General features: G+C 35.8%; 1 protein-coding gene across 4 annotated transcripts in view; it reads right to left on the reverse strand.

Moving 5' to 3' along the window:
• The window catches only part of TRIM37 (tripartite motif containing 37), a 118,790-nt gene that overhangs the window by 73,246 nt on the left and 24,937 nt on the right, over positions 1-20,607 (reverse strand). For all 4 annotated transcript variants that reach the window (XM_036836472.1, XM_036836470.1, XM_036836469.1 and 1 more), the window contains 4 exons: positions 15,097-15,221; positions 9,429-9,479; positions 8,252-8,333; positions 1,652-1,728 (listed from right to left, as the gene is read on the reverse strand). In XM_036836472.1, the coding sequence (XP_036692367.1) occupies positions 1,652-1,728; positions 8,252-8,333; positions 9,429-9,479; positions 15,097-15,221 (335 nt within the window). The remainder of the gene's footprint in view (positions 1-1,651; positions 1,729-8,251; positions 8,334-9,428; positions 9,480-15,096; positions 15,222-20,607) is intronic.

Below are 20,607 nucleotides of genomic sequence, written 5' to 3' on the forward strand. Positions count from 1 at the left end.
CAATTAATCTTTGACTGAACAACAGACATTGTAAACTTAACTTTGTTGGGTGCTGGATATTTTTGTAATCTTATAAATTTTCTTGAGCTCTGCTCTGGGATGCAGTTAGGTTACTTGGAAACAATTTGATCCTTTCAGGTCTTGCCTTTATTTTTTAGATGGGTCTGGAGCAGTGTCCAGTCTAGGACTAACTGTTCCCCACTAGTGAGGCAAAAATTTCCTGAGTACTTCACCCAGTGTCCCATGGATTACAAGTTTCTCCACTATAGTGGTAGGAACAGACACAGTTACTGGCACCAGGCACCACTCCCTCTAATCCTTTCAGATGGTTATTCTCCCAACCTCAGGTAGGTTCCTTCACGTGCATGCCCTACTCAGTACTCCGCTGATATTTGAAGAGAACTCTCTACAAATCTCTGGAGTTCTTTGTGCAGCTCTCTCCTCTGGTGTTCTGTCCACTGCACTCTAGGTGTGCTGGTCTTCCTAGACACTCAGCACTGTCTCCTCAACTCAAGGAGTCAGCCAAACTCTTGCAGTCTGCCTCCACGTGTTACAGCCTGAAAACTTTCTCAAGGTTAAGCGAGGCAATCATAGATCTGATTTATTTATTTCTTGTCTCTAGGGATCGCTTTCATTTGTTGTCTCATGTCCAGTGTCTAGGAAATGTTGTTTTTATTTTCAGTTGTTGCAGAAGAAACGGTTACTTCCATTACTCCATCATAGCTGGAAGCAGACATCTCATACCAAACGAACAGATTTTAGTGTAACAGAGTGAAATAAATTCACTGATATGGTTCCAGATTTCATATTGCAAATTACATTTAAGAAACAACCACTTGTTCAATTTTGGGGTAAAATCAAAGATAATTCATAATTATCTAAGACTGCTTTTTAAAGTGTTCCTCCCTAACAAAAAGATTAATGGTTGTCAGGGACTGGGTGGGGAGGGGAAAGGGAAGTGACTGCTAATGAGTACAGGGTTGCTTTGTGGGGTGATGAAATGTTCTGAAATTAGATATTGGTGATAGCTGTAGAACTCAGTGAATATACTAAAATCTACTGAATTGTACACTTATTTATAAGGTGAATTTTATGGTATGTGAATTGTATCTCATTTAAAAAAAACTTTTCCCAACTACATATGAAATCCAAAATCCCTGAGGCCAGATTTTATACATATACTTCAACCAAAACAACTTATTACAGTAAATTGAAAAGCCATACATTAAGAGATTTTTTAAAAAACATCAATAAGTTTTCTCACCAAGTATTATTTTGCTTTAGAAAAACAGTTATTCTTCAAGAAAAATGTTATTTATGTTAATATGTAATAGGTTTATTACTTTAAACTGAATTAATAAAAATTTAAAAATTTTTCTCAGTTTCAATTTCTAATTCAGAAAATATCAATAGATAAAACCCACATAAAGAAACACTCTTTGGGATTCCCAATAAAATTTAAGAGTATAAAGAGTCCTGAGGCCATATAATTTGAGAACTGTCAGTCTATGCCATCATGCTATGCCAGGGATTCCATACTAGTATACATCTTAACAGACATAATGTAGTAATTAACAAAAGTAGTTAATAAAAAATGCTAAGAGGGTATGTAAACACACACTAAAGTTTGTTACTTAATTGCATGTCTTACTTGGAAGTTTCTGGCAAGCCAGCTGAGAGTTCCAGAAACACCGATAAGTAGTAACCACGAACAACTCCATTTCCATCCTTAAAAAAAAAAGAAAAAGATGTTATACAAACTCCAGATCAATTTAAATGTAAAAATTCAAGCCACGATGAAACAAACAAAATACAGATTAGTGCCTGATATCTGGATGGCAAAGTAGTTTTAAGCTTAAAAGCAATAAGAGATAATAAAAAGACCAAGAGGTCTGAATCTATAACAATTTAAAACTTTTGCAATTAAAAAAAAAGAAAATATTAAAGCACACAAACTATAAAGAAAATATCAACTACTATGAAAAGAGTTAAGAGTTTTAACACATGCAGAACTCTTAAAAATGAGCCGCCAAGAAAAATCAAAACCCCGAAGAAAAACGCCAAAAAAAGAAAAGCCTCAATTTCACTAGGAATGAGACCAAAAAAAAAAAAAAAAAGATATATAAGATCAAAAGAGAGTAAAATAGAAAAAGGTAACACTTGATTGATGCTGAAAGTAATTAAATATAATTTCTATGTTTTATATGTTAGGATTCCACATAAGATTCTGTCTGGAGATTGAAAAGTTGTTTAAATTTCTGTTACAGAGATTTTTATGAGTACAATTATTCCCCTCTGTATTTCTCCAGTACTGTGTGAGAAGATTACATTTGTTATAACTATGTGTATAAAGATCTGTTTCCCCAACTAGACTGTGAGGGCTGAGGGCAGGAATATGTCTATAGAGGGTACATGTACTTCTTAACCCCTTCATTTCTAGGCTACTTTGCTCCAAAATGTCCTGAGGCAGCTTTCAGGGTTTGACATGGTAATCACTCAATAAATACTACGAATAAATGAATCATCACTTAAGTGAAAAAAGCTGGACACAAAAGATTATATGTTGTATAATCCTACTATATGAAATTCTGGAAAAGCAAAACTATAGTAACAAAAACAGATCAGTGGTTGCAGAGGGGCCAGGAAAGGAGAAAAAAGGATTAGCTGAAAAGGATAAATTACGTAACTTCTGAGGGTGATAAAAGTCATGATTGTGACAATGATTATACAACTATATATATTTGTGAAAACTTGCTAAAATTAGTGAATATTACTGAACATAAATTATATAGCAAATTACACTGATTTTTAAAAATCAACCAATATCCTTGTTCAAATAGCTGGGGGTTTTTTCTTCTTTTAAATTATGTTCCTAAAACGATTTCCCTGGAATGAAATCCATTAATAAAAGATAATGAACATTTTTCACTCCTAATTTTAACAGATAATAAGATTAGAAATTTCTTTGACTTAATTTTTATCATAATTTTTTTTTAAATAAATTTATTTATTTATTTATTTTCAGCTACGTTGGGTCTGCGTTGCTGCACGCGGGCTTTCTCTAGTTGCGGTGAGTGTGGGGTACTCTTCATTGCGGTGTGCAGGCTTCTCATTGCAGTGGCTTCTCGTTGCGGAGCACAGGCTCTAGGTGCACAGGCTAGTATCTGTGGCACGAGGGTCTCAGTAGTTGTGGCGCACGGGCTTAGTTGCTCCATGGCATGTGGGATCTTCCCAGACCAGGGCTCGAACCCGTGTCCCCTGCATTGGCAAGCGGATTCTTAACCACTGTGCCATCAGGGAAGCCCTATCATAATCTTAAGGAACAAAATTTTTACTACTTTTATTGACATGCCATCTGTACCTCTAACAAAATACTAGCTTTAAGAATTTTCTTTTCTTTTCTTTTCTTTCTTTATTTTTGGCTGCGTTGGGTCTTCGTTGCTGCATGTGGGCTTTCTCTAGTTGTGGCGAGCAGTGGCTACTCTTTGTTGCAGTGTGCAGGCTTCTCACTGTGGTGGCTTCTCTGGCTGTGGAGCACGGGCTCTAGACGCATGGGCTTCAGTAGCTGTGGCAGGCGGGCTCAGTAGTTGTCGTGCATGGGCTCTAGAGCACAGGCTCAGTAGTTGTGGCGCACAGGCTTAGTTGCTCCGTGGCATGTGGGATCTTCCCGGACAAGGGCTTGAACCCATGTCCCCTGCATTGGCAGGTGGATTCTTAACCACTGCACCACCAGGGAAGTCCCTAGCTTAAGAATTTTCAATAGGCAGAGGATTCTGGAGAGACTGCCACAATGCCAGCATAGTTTTTACAACTCTCTAAATCCAAACATAAAACAAAACAAAACAACTGAACAACAAAACCAAAAGCTCACAAACAACATTTACAACAAAATTAAATGACAGGTTATCTCCACAGCCCCCAAAACACAAGCAGGTAAAGACATACCAATTATAATCACAAAGACCTGCATGATATCAACAGTGTGGGAGAAAGGAGAGAGAAGCAATGGGACATCTAATGGACCAGAAAGAAGGAAAACCACAAAATGGCCAAAAGTTAGTCACTGAAAAGCATCACAAGCCACATATGACAGCTGAAACTTAAGAGTTGCTCAATATAATATATAACAGAGTATAAGGGGGCCTAATATAAAAAAGTCTGAAAACTAAATGCAGTCTAGTCACTCTAAACTCTTAAAAACGAATATGTAGGCCTTTTAGGACAGGTCAAAAGACTGCAAAGGAAATGCTAGGAGGAAAATAAAAGATAAACAGCATAGAAATAATACAAACAAAGGAAGGAAAAGGTCCAGATGAGTAGGGGAGAAGAACCAGGAAATCTCTCAGAAAGCAAGGCACCAGATTTCTGATTGTTATCACACTGGCTGGCTATCCACATGCAAAAGAATGAAGTTAGACCCCTACATCATAAAAAAATTAACTCAAAATAGATCAAAGATCTAAATATAAGTCCTAAAACTATAAAACCTTAGAAGAAAGCATAGGGGAAAAGCTCCATGACATTGGAGTTGGTAAGGATTTCCTGGATATGAAACCAAAAGCAAAAATAGACAAACTGGACAACAACAAAATTAAGAACTTCTGTGCATCAAAGGACACAATCAACAGAGTAAAAAGAAACCTTACAGAATAGGAGAAAATACATGTAAATCAGGTATCTAACAAGGGGGTCAATATTCAGAATATATAAACTCCTACAACTCAACAAAAAACTTGATTAAAAAATGGGCAAAGGAATTGAATACACATTTCTCTAAACAGGATATACAAATGGCCATGAATAAGCACATGAAAAGATGCTCAACAACATTAATCATTAGGGAAGTGCAAATCAAAACCACAATGAATTAGCTCACACCCATCAGGAGGGCTACTATCAAAGAAACAGAAAACAAAAACTACTGACAAAGATATGGAAAAACTGGAACCCTTGTGCATTGTTGGTGGGAATGTAAAATGGTGCAACCACTGTAGATAACAATATGGTTCCTCAAAAAACTAAAAACAGAATTACCGTATGATCCAGCAATAGTATTTCTGGGCATATATCTGAAAGAATCAAAAGCAGGATATTGAAGAGATATTTGCACACCCATGTTCACAGCAGCATTAGTCACTATAGCCAACAGGTAGAAACAACCCAAGTGTCCACTGACAGATGAACGAATAAACAAAATGTGGTATATACATACAATGGAATATTATTCAGCCTTAAAAAGGAAGGAAATTCTGACACATGCTACAAAGTGGAGGAACCTTAAAAACATTATGCTAAGTAAAAGAAGCCAGTAACAAGAAGATGTTATTGTGTTACGATTCCACATATATGAAGTATCTAGAGTAGTCAAATTCATAGAGAAAGTAGAATGGTGGTTGCCAGGGGCTGAGGAGAGGGGGAAATGGGGAATTACTGTTTAACGGGCAGAGAGCTTCAGTTTTGCAAGTTGAAAGAGTTCTGGAAGTTGGTTACAAAACAATGTAAATATATTTAACACTACTAAATGTACACTTAGAAATGATTAAAATGGTAAATTTTATGTTATGCATCACTTACCAAAATTAAAAAAAGAGAAAATAAAGAGCAGAATAACATCCCTACAGACACTGAAAGTACCCTAGAAAAACATACTCAAAGATCAAAATTGTAACCTATTTCAAAACAACCTAACAGACACTAAGAAAGTAATATGATGGCCCACAGGAAGAAAAGAAAATAATATGATATGAAAGAATAACACAAATCAGTATTAGAAAAACTCAGAAATCAGGTAATAGGACTAAGGAAAGAGAAATAAAAGGAAAAGTTATTTAAGAAATAAAGACTGAACTAAAAGGAACACAAGAGCAAATAAGCACAACAGTTTATATCTTTCAAAAAAAAAGTGAACAAAAGAAAATTGTAAAAATTAAAAAGAAATGAAGAAAAAGCTGAAAAGATCAGAGAGAAAGTGGTAAATATTGAAGACAGGCAAGGAAGATGCAAAATGAAGATAATACAAGTCCCAAGAGAGAAAACCAAAGATAGAAACAAAGTAAATATTTAAAACTATAATTCAGGAAATGTTATCTTTAAAAAGCCTAAAGCTTCATATTGAAAGAGCCCAGCATGTAACTGAGAATACTGACCGAGAACAACCAAAACATATAGTAGTAAATTATTGGACTTAAAAAGAATTAGATTATTTGGGCATCTAGACAATATTAGCAAATGACTTTTAAGGATCAGTTTATCATCAGACTTTACCAAAAGAAAATGGAATTGAATATTTAAGATACCCAGTGAAAGAAAACATGAGCCAAGGATTTTGCATCCAGCAATACTGGCTTTAGCTTATAAAGGATACAAACTATTTTCAACACACAAAAATTCAGGAAATATTGCTTCCATTAGCCCTTCCAGTTGAATTTACTAAAGAACAAGCTTTGAACACCCTAACTGTTGTCCAGACATGGCATAGTGAAATGTGGAGAGTATATTTCCAAATAAAATTTTAAACATTTCTCAGTAATCAAATCAATGATAGAATTAGAGTTCTCCTTCTGAGATTTTTGTGTTTGTAAGGTGAAATAAGGCAAATAAGTGATTGATTATGAGATAATTCTATCATTTCCTATGGCTTCAAAAAGTAGGATCCCTAGAATAGAGGAAAGGAGATACAGGTGTAATGTAAAGAGATTACGTTTAAAAAACTCTATAATCCTTAATTTGAATTGTAAACATGAGCATTAACTCAGGAGTTATTTTATCTCTAAAAAATACATACATACATGTGACACCCCGATATTCTACGATTATATAGCAATTTTAAAGTGTTCATAAATATTTTTTCTCTATTAAGATGGCTGGAGTTTTTCCACTTCAATTTTAAGCACACTCCTACCCAGTTTTTCTCAAAGTATGGTCTTTGGGCTAAAAACAAACAAATAAAACTTATAAAATGTGTAACACCAAGAATGAACTAGGACTTTGGGTGATAATGTGTCAATTCATCAAGTGAAAAAAATGTACCACTCTGGCACAGGGCATGTTGATAGTGGCGGAGGCTGTGCATGTGCAGGGGCAGAGGGTGCGAATAGAGCTCTCTGTACCTTCCACTCAATTTTGCTGTTAACCTAAAACTGCTCTAAAAAATACAGTCTATTAGATAAATCTTTAAATACATACATACATACATATTAACCCCTCCCCCTTTCCAAACCCCCACATACATTTGCCTATGTAATTCCTTAGTTCTGTTCATGAAGAAAGCCTAGAAACAGTGACTAACCTGGTAGAAATGAGCACTCTTAACGCCAAGTTTGGTCTTGAAATACAATTCTCCCACTAACAGAAATCAGGGATTTTTGGATAAAATGACCAATTTCAGGTACAGAGTAGGAAATGTACAAGATGAGACTAGAACATCTTGCCACGGAAGAGGACAAGAAAGCTAACTACTAAAGTCACTACTAGACTATTAGGGTCAGAGCAAAGTGACACAGAAGCCAACTTAAAGAGACTAAATATGTATAAATCCATGAGTTCATAATGATATTTTTTTAAAAACCTAGTTAATTACTTTCAGAGAATAAGGAAAATCACTAAATAACAGGAAAGAATCTTGCCTATTCTATATGAACTGTAATACTGGATAACCAAACAATAGGTAAAGGTAAGCATCTCTTTATAAAAGCATTACACCTAATAAGCAAAAAAGAAACAAAATGAGAATCACTATTCTGCGACTTCCAGTGAATTAACAGATGTAGGCAATGTGCATCAATATGACAAAAAGATATGCAACTAGATATGATGTGATAAAAGCATACACTACTGCTTATATTCTTGCCATAGGAATTGACTATGCATCTCATCATACCACTGGGTCCAGATGCCAATATGCAGCAAATCTACAGGTCAAAGAAACATACTGGAATGCACCATGAGTATGCAGTCAGCACACATGTGTTTTTGATGACCATCTGTGAATGTATTTTTTTTAATGATTTTTAAAATAAGAATTTTAAACATTTCTTCTAAATGTTGTTAGTGAAATAAGATTCAGTAATATGTCAGTGTTTACACTGTTTATATTTAACTCATTTTTTACACAGATTTAGCAACATACCCCATAAAGAAACATAAAATTGTCATTAATTCCTTTCTCCACTAAAAAAGTGAACCAGTGTACTATAAAACCCTGAAAGAAAGATCTTGGTTTCAAAATTTATAGAAATAATGAAAAACTTACTGGGTAAACTTTTAACCTCCAACAAAGTCCTGAAACTTGAAGAGGTGGACTGTAGACAGGATCTGCTCTCTGGCGCAAAGTACTAAAGTAAAAGAAAACCAACTGAATCCCAAGATCAAAACTGCTGTGAAATAGCGAACAGGCAAAACCAAAACCCAACCACTTTATTTATGTTACTTATTTGAAGTCCTGGACGAGTAAATGAAGGTGACTGAAGAAGTCAAGATTCCACTGTATAAATTTATATATACTAACATTCTGAAATAAAAGAAACTTTAATGATACAGAAATATTCAGCAGTATCTTTTAAGTTCCAGGTTAAAAAAAAAACCCTCAAAATTTCGTCATTTAAGGGAAAAGAAAAATATAACTAAGTGCCTTGAATCTAATTACCACTTCAACAAGCAGTCTGCCACCGTTAAAGGAAAAAAAAAAAAAAAGTTTCTTCCTCACATCCCCGCAGTATAATTATCCTTTTTTAATATGGAAAAAAAATGTGGGGTAATCCTCGGTTTATATTTTAGCCACAAAATTATCCCATAAGAAAAAACAAATTAAATGGGGAGTGGTATAAATTCTCAGTTTGGCCTTAGTTTGATGGTTATCACCTCTTGGGATTTTCTCTTCCCAAGGCAAGACCTTTTATATTCTTCATTCCCCACTTCCTTGCTGCCCTTTAAGACAAGTCCCTTAGGACCTTTGTGTTTTAATATCTTGGCTTCTAATCTTAGAGAAAAAGCAGTAAAAGCTAACGAACTTAGCATGCAAGTTACAAAGCTTACAAATTTCTTACAATAATACCCTCTCATCCACAATTTCTTACTTTGCACTGAGATAAATGGACCCAAATGGACTTCTGAGGATGGGTAGGAGGGCTCATTGATCTCTATCATCCCATTCACCTTACCTTATTAGCAAAGGCTAAGTAGACCCTCTTCTTTAAAAAAAAAAAAAAAAAAAAGTTCCATTCCCCACCCTAGAGAAGCAATCCATCTAGAAGATATAAAACAATCCAGACAAATGACCTCTACATTTCTAATACAAAACTTGTTTCTTCTAAGACTACACACTGAGCGACAAAGTTCATTAGGTCTGTACGCTACCCAGGAACGACACCTACCTGGCTCTTACTTACATACACATACAAAAAAACACTAAAGTTGTCAAAAACTCTTACCTGAAATTCTCTAAAACAAAAGTAGCTGAATCATAAGATGGTACCAATTCACTAAAAAGAAACAAAAGAGAAAAAAAATTATTTGGCTTATACAAGTTTAACATTTCATTTAATTAAGAAACAAAGTCAGACTTCCCTGGTGGTGCAGCGGTTAAGAATCTGCCTCCCAATGCAGGAGACATGGGTTCGATCCCTGGTCGGGGAAGATCCCACATGCCAGGGAGCAACTAAGCCCATGCGACACAACTACTGAAGCCCATGTGCCCTAGAGCCTGTGCAGCAACTACTGAGCCCACGTGCCGCATCTACTGAAGCCCGCACAACTGCACCTACTGAAGCCCGCGCTCCTAGAGCCCATGCTCCACAACGAGAAGCCCACGTACCGCAACGAAGAGTAGCCCCCACTCCCCACAACTAGAGAAAGCCCGCACTCAGCAATGAAGACCCAAGGCAGCCCCCCAAAATAAATAAATCTTAATAAAAAAAAAAGAAACAAAGTCAAATCTCTCAGTAACATCTTGAAAATTTTATTAAACTAAAATAAGGCCTTAAGAAATATTTTTAAAACTTTATTAAACAACATTAAATCAAATGAACTCATAAAACCATCAAAAGCTGACATCAAAGGTTTGCAATTAAATTGGAGACTCAACAAATACTTTATAAAATAGCTTTTTTAAAAAAAGGCAATATATGATTAAGTATTAAAATAACTATAAGAGATATTTAAAAAGTAATATGGAAATAGGAAAAGAAAGAAATTAGGTGCTTAGGCTGGACACCTGAAATAGAAAACATATAAACTGTTTTAAAAAATCAAAAGAAACAACAAAAGGATAAAATATTACAATAAATCCCCAAACTTCCTTCTTCGGAACAAATTATGAGGAATATTGACAGACTCTAATACTTTGAGACCATTTACTAGCAAATAAATCTATACAATTTTATAGGATAAGAATACATGATCACATAGGGGTCAAGCAGGATAAGCACATTAACAGTTTCATGGCAAGGCAAGATTATCCAGGGAACTTTAGTTCCATACAGTCTTCTCCAAAGAGAACTAAACTACATCCACAGAACTAAACTACATCTTCAAAGAGAACTAAACTACACCCACAGCACGCTAATAGTCTCTAGCACTGTCATTAGAACACCTCAAAAGTCAGAGATAGTAAAACATTTATGATAAAGACACTATCACACATAGTGTTGTAATACAGTGTAATATATTTAATATATAAAATTATAAATTTACCAAAAAGATAAACTGCAAGCCATTTCACCACATATTCAGATATATTTTCTAAAGTTCAATTCATGAAAATGTGTTATTACGAAAATAAGATATAAAATGCATCTGAAGCATTTTCACACTGTGATAGTACCTGAAGAAATTAGTGGTTTGCCAGTGAAAATATAGTATACATTATTAAAAATACATCAGTCTTATTTTATGGTTAAGTATATGTAGCTAAACAGCTCACATCTTTTTCACAAGTAGATGTGGTTTGCCTTGCAACTATTAACTGTATAGCTATTATCCAACTGTCAAGCACCCCTAACCATAGCCTTAGGCAGTAGTTACCTTTTCTCACATTCCTCATTCCTAGATCCTTCTGTCTGGTTAATCCTTACTATTCCTTCAGATAACAAATTAGAAGTCACATAGCTTTGGAGGTCTGCTCTAACTTCTCCCCATGATATGCTCTCTTAGCACTCAATATACACAAAACTCCAATTATCAGGACCAAAGCAATTAATGCCTGGGAAGTCTTCCTGGAACCAAAAACCTAATCAGAGCTCCAAGGAATCTCTCCAGGATCGTCTTCAAATTTGGTCAAGTTATAATATGCTTTTGGCTATAATTTTGTGCAACTTCCAATTGCGCAAACGTTGTTCAGTTCTCCCACTAAACATCTTTCAAAATGTCTACAAACATTATGCAGGCAATCCTCAGTTGCCTGCTGATCTTCATACTGTTTCTTCCACCATGTCCTTAATATCCAGTGTGATATATTTCCTTTGTTGATATAGTTATTTTTGTTCTAAGACCAGACTATCATTGTCATATTTTTAATCAGCTCTTGAGGGCCAAAGAGCTCGCCAAGACACAAAATAAACAGAAGATGAAGAGGACATGTTTAACTTAGAACAGTGAGATAGAAAGCTTACAAGTTAAAGCATACAGGTCGCTAAAGCTTACTAACCAAGAGGGTACAGTATGGCTCTCACTTGCTGAGAATAAATGTTAACATTCAGAGCACAGAAAACAATTATCAATCCTACTATGACATACTCCTACATATGTATAATTTTTTAGCCAAAACTTTTGAGACACAAATAACATTATAATAAATTAGTGCTATGGGGAAGCATTAAAACAGGATACATATACTTCCCCTATCACCAGTCATCACATTTTATTTTATTACTGCTTCAATCACCTATCTTTTTCACTAAATCATAATATGAGGAAACAAGAACTCTCTATTGTGCTCTCTACTTGTACCTGGCACATGCCTGTAACATAGCTGGCATTCAAATATTGACTGAATGAATGGATATTTACAAATATTTGCTGGAAATTTCTTGTAATTTGGTAGAAGTATTTACTCAAAATTTCTTTTGCATTCTTTACATATATACACAAAGCCACAACGACCGCTAAGCCATCTATCAATTCTACCATCCTTAAGTATTTATTAACATCTCTACATTATGCTCACTTGTTCAGAAGTTATCTATAATCAGACTGGTGTTACCACTCTGTGCCTGCAAATAAGGCACAGCTTTATGTTCTCAAACTTTTCTTTATTTCTGTACCTCTTCTACTCTGGTCTTTATGATGACTGGATTCATCTCACGATGGTGTCAGGAAAGCTTCATGGAATATGGAGAGGCTAGCCTCAAAACATCTCTAGCCCAGTATTCTGAAAAATACTGATTTGCAAATCTTTACACCAAAGACTTCATCATGACTTAATGAATGAACAGAAGAAAAATAGGATAAGTATCCATTGTTCCCTTGAGAAAACAGACTAGTCAGCTACATAAAAACTGGTTTTCCATCCCAACTTGACCATTCTCCCAGAAACTAGAACTCTTTATGGACTGAGAACTGTACTTTTCTGCTATTTGAGTCCTCCCTGAGAGACTTAAATGCCCCAAAAATACAGCCCTTCAAATTCTGGTTGAAATGATTTCTCTGCTGACTTCCAAATATAGCATCTCTTATCACATCCCCATATTTTTGTTCATGTATACATATCCTATTCTCATCTGCCTAATGAAATTCTAAGTATCTTTCAAGGTCTTCCACAATTCCTTTCTAGGCTATGAAGTCATCTTGACCACAGCAGTCTACCCTGACTTCTCAGAATTTCTGATGTAACTAAGTAACAAATATTCAATTTTAATATACAATTCTCTACCATTTCATGTGGAATATATATCCAGTAAGATTACTTCCTCTTCCATGTCTCCTATGCAGCACTTACAACAGTGCTGAGCATATAGATGACCTTTAATAAATAACATTACTTTGTTTAATGACCTTTTATTCGCCATTGTGGCTCTATCACAAATCATCAACTGATGGGATATAAGGTAATCAGTTCCATGATCTCAAAGCTTAGAAACAATCACCACTGCTTTGCACATCTAAACTTTGGTCTGTAACTTAATGTTCATAAATGCTAGCCTTTCTTTCTTCTTTTTTTTATGTATGTATGTATGTATGTATTTATTTATGGCTGCGTTGGGTCTTCGTTACTTCACGCGGGCTTTCTCTAGTTGCTGCAAGCGGGGGCTACTCTTCGTTGTGGTGCACAGGCTTCTCATTGCAGTGGCTTCTCTTGTTGTGGAGCATGGGCTCTAGGTGCACGGGCTTCAGTAGTTGTGGCTCCCAGGCTCAGTAGTCGTGGCGCACAGGCTTAGTTGCTCCGCAGCACGTGGGATCTTCCCGGACCAGGGCTCGAACCCGTGTCCCCTGCACTGGCAGGCGGATTCTTAACCACTGCACCACCAGGGAAGCCCCTAGCCTTTCTTATTTGGCCCTCTTTTCTTTGCTGATCAATGAATCAACAGATGGAACACCTGCTTCCTCTATACTGCAAATCATAAGCTAAGTTTCTAATAAAAATTACAGTTAAGTTATAAGGCAAGTTTTCCAGTAAGACAGTAGGGTTTACTAGAGAGAGAGAGGGCCCTAAGGTGACCTTTTCCCAGGGAAATCTCCTTAATTATCAGACTTTTATTTATTTATTTTTGGTGGTTTTTTCTTTATTGACGTGCCTCCTACCTCCCCCATCCCAACCCCAGTTTCAGTCCCTTCCATCTATACCCAAAAAAGCAGGTAGTGAAAGGAAGGTATAATTGGCGTTCTGAGTCCCTTGGGCAATTAGAAAGAAAAAAGAAATCAAAATAGGGACTTCCCTGGTGGCACAGTGGTTAAGAATCTGCCTGCCAGTGCAGGGGACATGGGTTCGAGCCCCGGTCCGGGAAGATCCCACGTGCTGCGGAGCAACTAAGCCTGTGCACCACAACTACTGAGCCTGTGTTCTAGAGCCCATGAGCCACAACTACTGAGCCCGCGTGCCATGACGACTGAAGCCCGCACACCTAGAGCTCAAGCTCCACAAGAGAAGCTACCACAATGAGAAGCCCACGCACTGCAACGAAGAGTAGTCCCCACTCGCCGCAATTAGAGAAAGCCCGCACACAGCAACGAAGACCCAACACAGCCAAAAAAATAAATAAATAAGATAAGCAAATAAATAAATTAAAAAAAAAAAGAAATCAAAACAATCACTGGATGTGACAGAGACTGACACTCAAGAAGTCAAGCAGAGGGACTTCCCTGGTGGTCTGGTGGCTAAGACTCCTCGCTCCCAATGCAGGGTGTCCGGGTTTGATCCCTGGTCAGGGAACTAGACCCCCACATGCCGCAACAGAAGATCCCACATGCCACAACAAAGATCCCACGTGCGGCAACTAAGACCTGGCGCAGTCAAATAAATAAATAAATTTTTTTTTTTAAAAAAAGAAGTCAAGCAGAGTTGCCTGCCTGATAACCTGTTGCAAGCAGTATCAGTATAGGAGTTTACCTCTATCAATGGTACCCAAACTTTACTGCAGAGTTACTTGAGGTGCTCAAGATTCATTTTCTAGATACCATCTCCAAAGACTGTCAGGGAACAGGCCTGAGAATCTTCATTTTGGAACAACACTCCTGCTGGCTCTGATACAGGAGATCCATGTACCCTATTCTGAACTGTAAAACCCTTATCTTCATATATGGTATTTATATCAAAACTCATTTCATTCCACTGGTGATGGATAGAGTAATTCAGAAAACGTATCTTCAAAACTGAAATGGCTGACCACACTATTAAAGAGGCAGCCTTGGAATATTAATGAATATCCTTAGTTGACTCAAATCTATTTAACAAGAGCAAATACCCAGCCCTTTTATTAATATTCAGTGCTTGAATAAAATATAAATATTGTATCTGGTTTGTTAATTCACAAATGAAGACTTACCTTATTGGTCAGAGAGAACTACCTGAGTTCTAGTTGTCAGCAATAGCTTTCTTTTGAAACAAGTATACGCATTTGCACATAAACTTCAAAAGAAAATGAAGTAAAAAAAAATGTGTCGTACCTGGTAAAGTCTGGTGGAACAGGAGTGGTAACAAAGGACGCCATGGGCTTTCGATGAACTTGCTGAAACATCATGAGGATCTCTGAGCTCTTAGATATCAACTCACTCTTACTACAAGATCGCAACTGTTTGAGGAAAAGAACTGTCTGAATAAAAAAATTACTATGCATTGGCACCCCCAAAATCCTTAATAAAGAAGGAAAATGGAAATTATTCTGGTTATATACTGAAAAAACTGAGATAAAGAGAAATATTGGGTTGGCTAAAAGTTTCGTTCGTTTTTTTCTGTAAGATGGCTGTAGTAGCACTTGTCTTTAACCTCATTCAAAACAGTTTTGTTAGATTGTATGCGACAGCTGTCATATCAGGGTGCATTTAAAGAAAGATTTCTCAAAATTGGTGAATTTTTGTGTAGCCATTTTAATACTGAAGATGGAAGAAGAAAAGCAACATTTTCGGCATATTATGCTTTATTATTTCAAGAAAGGTAAAAACGCAACCAAAATGAAAAAATAGATTTGTGCAGCGTATGGAGAAGGTGCTGTGACTGACTGAATGTGTCAAAAGTGGTTTGCAAAGTGTCGTGCTAGAGATTTCTCGCTGGACAATGCTCCACGGTCGGGTAGATGAGTTGAAGTTGATAGCGGTCAAATCGAGACATTAATTGAGAACAATCGACGTTATACCATGCGGGAGATAGCCGACATACTCAAAATATCCAAATCAAGTGTTGAAAATCCTTTGCACCAGGTTGGTTATGTTCATTGCTTTGATGTTTGGGTTCCACATAAGTTAAGTGAAAAAAACCTTCTTGACCGTATTTCCGCATGCGATTCTCTACTTAAACGTAATGAAAACATTCCGTTTTTAAAACAAATTATGACAGGTGATGAAAAGTGGATACTGCACAATAATGTGGAACAGAACAGATCATGGGGCAAGCAAAATGAACCACCACCAACCACACCAAAGACCGGTCTTCATCCAAAGAAGGTGATGTGTATATGGTGGGACTGGCAGGGAGTCCTCTATTATGAGCTCCTTCCGGAAAACCAAACAATTAATTCCAACAAGTACTGCTCCCAATTAGACCAACTGAAAGCAGCACTCGACAAAAAGCGTCAACAGAAAACGCATCATCTTCCATCAGGATAACGCAAGTCCGCGTGTTTCTTTGATAACCAGACAAAAACTGTTACAGCTTGGCTGGGATGTTCTGATTCATCTGCTGTATTCAACAGACACTGCACCTTCAGATTTCCATGTATTTAGGTCTTTACAAAATTCTTTTAATGGAAAAAATTTCAACTCCCTGGAAAACTGTAAAAGGTACCTGGAACAGTTCTTTGCTCAAAAAGATAAAAAGTTTTCAGAAGACGGAATTATGAAGTTGTCTGAAAAATGGCAGAAGGTAGTGGAACAAAAGGGTGAATACGTTGTTCAATAAAGTTCTAGGTGAAAATGAAAAATGTCTTTTATTTTTACTTAAAAACCGAAGGCACTTTTTGGCCAACACAACAGCTTCTTTCAAAGTGGGTTTGAAAGTTAAGAATCTAGGTTTATTAATTTCCATTATAACAGTAAAGTTATTGAGTAAATGTATTTGATTTTAATGTATTTTTCTCTCCTTGTATATTAGCATAAATCCAATTCTAAGCAACTACAAATGTATTTTAGACTGGTACAGTGAAGCCATTATGTATATAAATGAACAAACCCCTAAAAGTCAACGACCTTCAAACAAGGATTTCTCAAATTGCACTCCAGGGAACAGAGAAATGTAACGACCTAACACACAGAAAAAAGTCTTAACCTCTATCAATCTAGGAAACATTAAGTTATACCAAAGGTAAAAAGTGAGAAATCCAACTTTAGCAAAATAAGCATGGTAGTTAAAAGACTACTGATTTTGTACTCAAGACAACCAGTTTGAAGTCCTAGTCCTGCCACACACCAATTATGTGGCTCAGAGTCTGTTAATGTGTAAAATTGGAATAATATCTACCGCTGCTTGCTTTGCTGGTTTGTTAGATCAAGCATGAAGCTGTACGTGAGACAGCTTTGTAAACTGCTATGGGCTGAATCGTGTCCCCACCCCAAACTCATTTGTTCCAGTCCCAACCACCAGTACCTCATAGTGTAACTATATTTGGAGATAAGCCCTTCAGAGGACAAAACGATAAGGCAGCCATCTGCAAGCCGGAGAGAGAGGTCTCAGGGAAAACCAAACTGCCAATACTTTGATCTTGGACTACCAGCCTCCAGAACACTGAGAAAATAAATTTCTGTTGTTTAAGCCTCTCAGTCTGTGGTGTTTTGTTACGGAAGCCCTAGCAAACTAATACACTATCAAGTGCCATACAAATGATATTCATAAAACCCACTACAACAGGGTTTATGTCTTTTAAAAGATAGTTGCTTATAGCTCACCAAGAATAACAATATAACATAACTGGTATCATATGATAAATACCAAAATTTATAGCTTTCATTCAAATATTTATTGAATGCATACTATGTGTACCCCTCCTTGACCTTATTTCCTCCAAAGGTAGACTTTTAAATAGATACCTTTAATAAAGTTAAGGTAGTTCCTTTTACTCTTAGTTTACTGAATAATTTGGCCATGAATGAGGATCAAATATAATTGAATGTTATTTTAAAAATTAATATTATTCTATTCATTTCTACTTATATGTTCATGTGGTTTTGCCCTTTAATCTCGAGTTACAATCAAGAGATTTTTCGGATAATGAAACATTCCTTTCATTCCTTTGATTAACCCTACCAAGTCTTGCTTTCTTGTTTTGTTTTAGTAAGTATCCTACTAATTTTGATCTGTCAGTATTTTAAGATTATGGTATTTATGTTTGTAATAGAGTTGGGCTTTAATTTCGTTTTCTTATAGTGTTCTTATGCTGACTGGTTATTAACATTACATCAAAGACTGAGATGTTAGCTTTGGTACATTTTGTATTCTTTAAGGAAAAAAAAGTGCTTATGATAGATAACAGATATTTAAAGATCTGGTAAAAATTTTCCATGAGTCTGGATCTGATGTTTTTTGATGTCTTTTGACAATATACTTCCAATATAATTTACGTAATGTTTCTTAGTTTAAATTATATTCTTTCTTAAGTCATTTTCGGTAATTACAATTTCCTGGAAAATTATCTTCTTAATGTAGATTCTACCTGAATAAAGTTGCTCATTTTTGTAAAGCACATAGAATAGTGCCTGGTATATAGTAAATGCTATATCCATACTTACTTTTTAAAATATTTTTATTATTTAAATTTCTACTATATTTGTAGTCATGCCCCATTTTTCTTCCCAATATACTGTCGGACATTTTCTTCATTTTTCTTAATCAACCTTGTTCGAGTATCTTCTATTAAATTAATTTCTTCAAAGATCCAATACTGGGTATGTTGATCCTCTCAACTATTTCATGGCACTCTCTTTTGTTATTTCATCACTACCTCTGTGATTTCCTTCCATTTTATCCTTCTATACCATTGTTCTTTTTCTGTCTTTTTTCACTTATTCATAATTTCTTAAACTGCATTTTAGACTAAAAGTTTCCTTCTAAATATCCTTTAGCTACATCTGACTATTTTAATAATTTATCATTTCAATGGCAATGTCCTCCTTCACTCAAGAACTATGTAGATATTTAACATATATTTAAATGCATACTTATATACATATATGTAAATTTTTAAACTGTGTTTTTGCTTCTGATGTCTATCTTAATTATACTGTGGTCACAGAACATGTTGTTTATATAAGTTTCTTAAATTTCTTCAGAATTCTATATACCTTAGTATGTGACAAAATGTTGAAACTGTTCCATGTGGACTTAAAAAATATATATATTCTTCAGCTTGGGATTCAGAATTCCACATATACCTTTTAAATAAAGCTCTCAATTTTCTTTTTCAAAGATCTTCTATTCTTACAATCTTCTGTTAGTTGGAACTATTAGTTTATCAGATTTAAATAAAATAATTTATTTTAAATCACTCACTAAAGATAGTAATTTTATGAAAATCTTATAATTCTGTCAGCATCTCCGTTATATATAATGAATTTATGTTTTTGGAACACAAAATCATAACTGTCCTATCTTCCTAAGGTAGACTTTCCCTTTTTATCACTAGTAATATTTTCACTTTAAATTTCTCATCATTCTCTAGATCTGTCTTAAGAAGTTCATCATGGGATTTTTAAAACTTCGACTTAATCCATTTACATTTATTTTTATTACTGATGTCAGTGTCATCCACTAATGACAATACACAAAATCCAAAAAAATACTCAACCCAAAAATAACCAAAAAAAAAAAGGAACAAAGAGCAGGTAGAACAAACAGCAAGATATTAGACTCAAACTTCACCTTGTAAGTGAACACACTAAACATCCCAGTTAAAAGTCAAAGATTGTTAGACTGAATTAAAAAAACTAGAGCCAATTGTATGCTGCCTACAAGACACACACACTTTAAATATTTAGGAAAAAATTTATTAAAAATAAAATGACAAAATAAGATATGACATAGTAATACTAGTTAAAAGAAAGCTAAAATGGCTTTTTGACATCAAATAAACTAGATTTCAAAGCAAACAGAAGGTCTTTCACACTGATAATGGAAACAATTCATCAAGAGAATATAACAGTCCTTGGACTTCCCTGGTGGCACAGTGGTTAAGAATCCACTTACCAATGCAGGGGACATGGGTTTGAGCCCTGGTCAGGGAAGATCCCACATACCACGGAGCAACTAAGCCCGTGTGCCACAACTACTGAGCCTGCGCGCTAGAGGCTGCGAGCCACAACTACTGAACCCTCATGCCACAACTACTGAAGCCCGCATGCCTAGAGCCCATGCTCCACAACAAGAGAAGCCACCGCAATGAGAAGCACGCCCACCGCAAGGAAGAGTAGCCCCCGCTCGCCACAACAAGAGAAAGCCCATGCACAACAACAAAGACCCAACGCAGCCAAAAATAAATAAGTAAAATAAATAAATTAAAAAAAAAAAAGTTAAAAAAAAAAGAGAGAGAATGTAACAGTCCTAGATGTTTATGCCCCTACTAGTATGGCTTCAAAATTTATGAAGTTGGGGACTTCCCTGGTGGTTCAGTGGTTAAGACTCCACACTCCCAATGCAGGGGGCTTGGATTTGATGCCTGGTCAGGGAACTAGATCCCGCATGCTGCAACTAAAAGATCCCATGTGCCACAACTAAAACCTGGCGCAGCCAAATAAATAAATAAATATTTTTAAAAACCAAACAAACAAAACCCAAAATATATGAAGCAAAACCCGATAGAACTGCAAGAAAGAGACAAATCCATAATTATTGCTGAAAATTTCAATACCCCTCTCTCAATAATTGATAAAACAAGGAGACAGAAAATGCACAAGAATATAGTAGACTTGACATCATCATCAACCAACTTGACCTGACATTACAGACTATCAGAAAAATCCCCAAATATTTGGAAA

The sequence above is a fragment of the Balaenoptera musculus genome, chromosome 20 (assembly GCF_009873245.2).
Source record: "Balaenoptera musculus isolate JJ_BM4_2016_0621 chromosome 20, mBalMus1.pri.v3, whole genome shotgun sequence".
NCBI classification, from domain to species: Eukaryota; Metazoa; Chordata; class Mammalia; order Artiodactyla; family Balaenopteridae; genus Balaenoptera; species Balaenoptera musculus.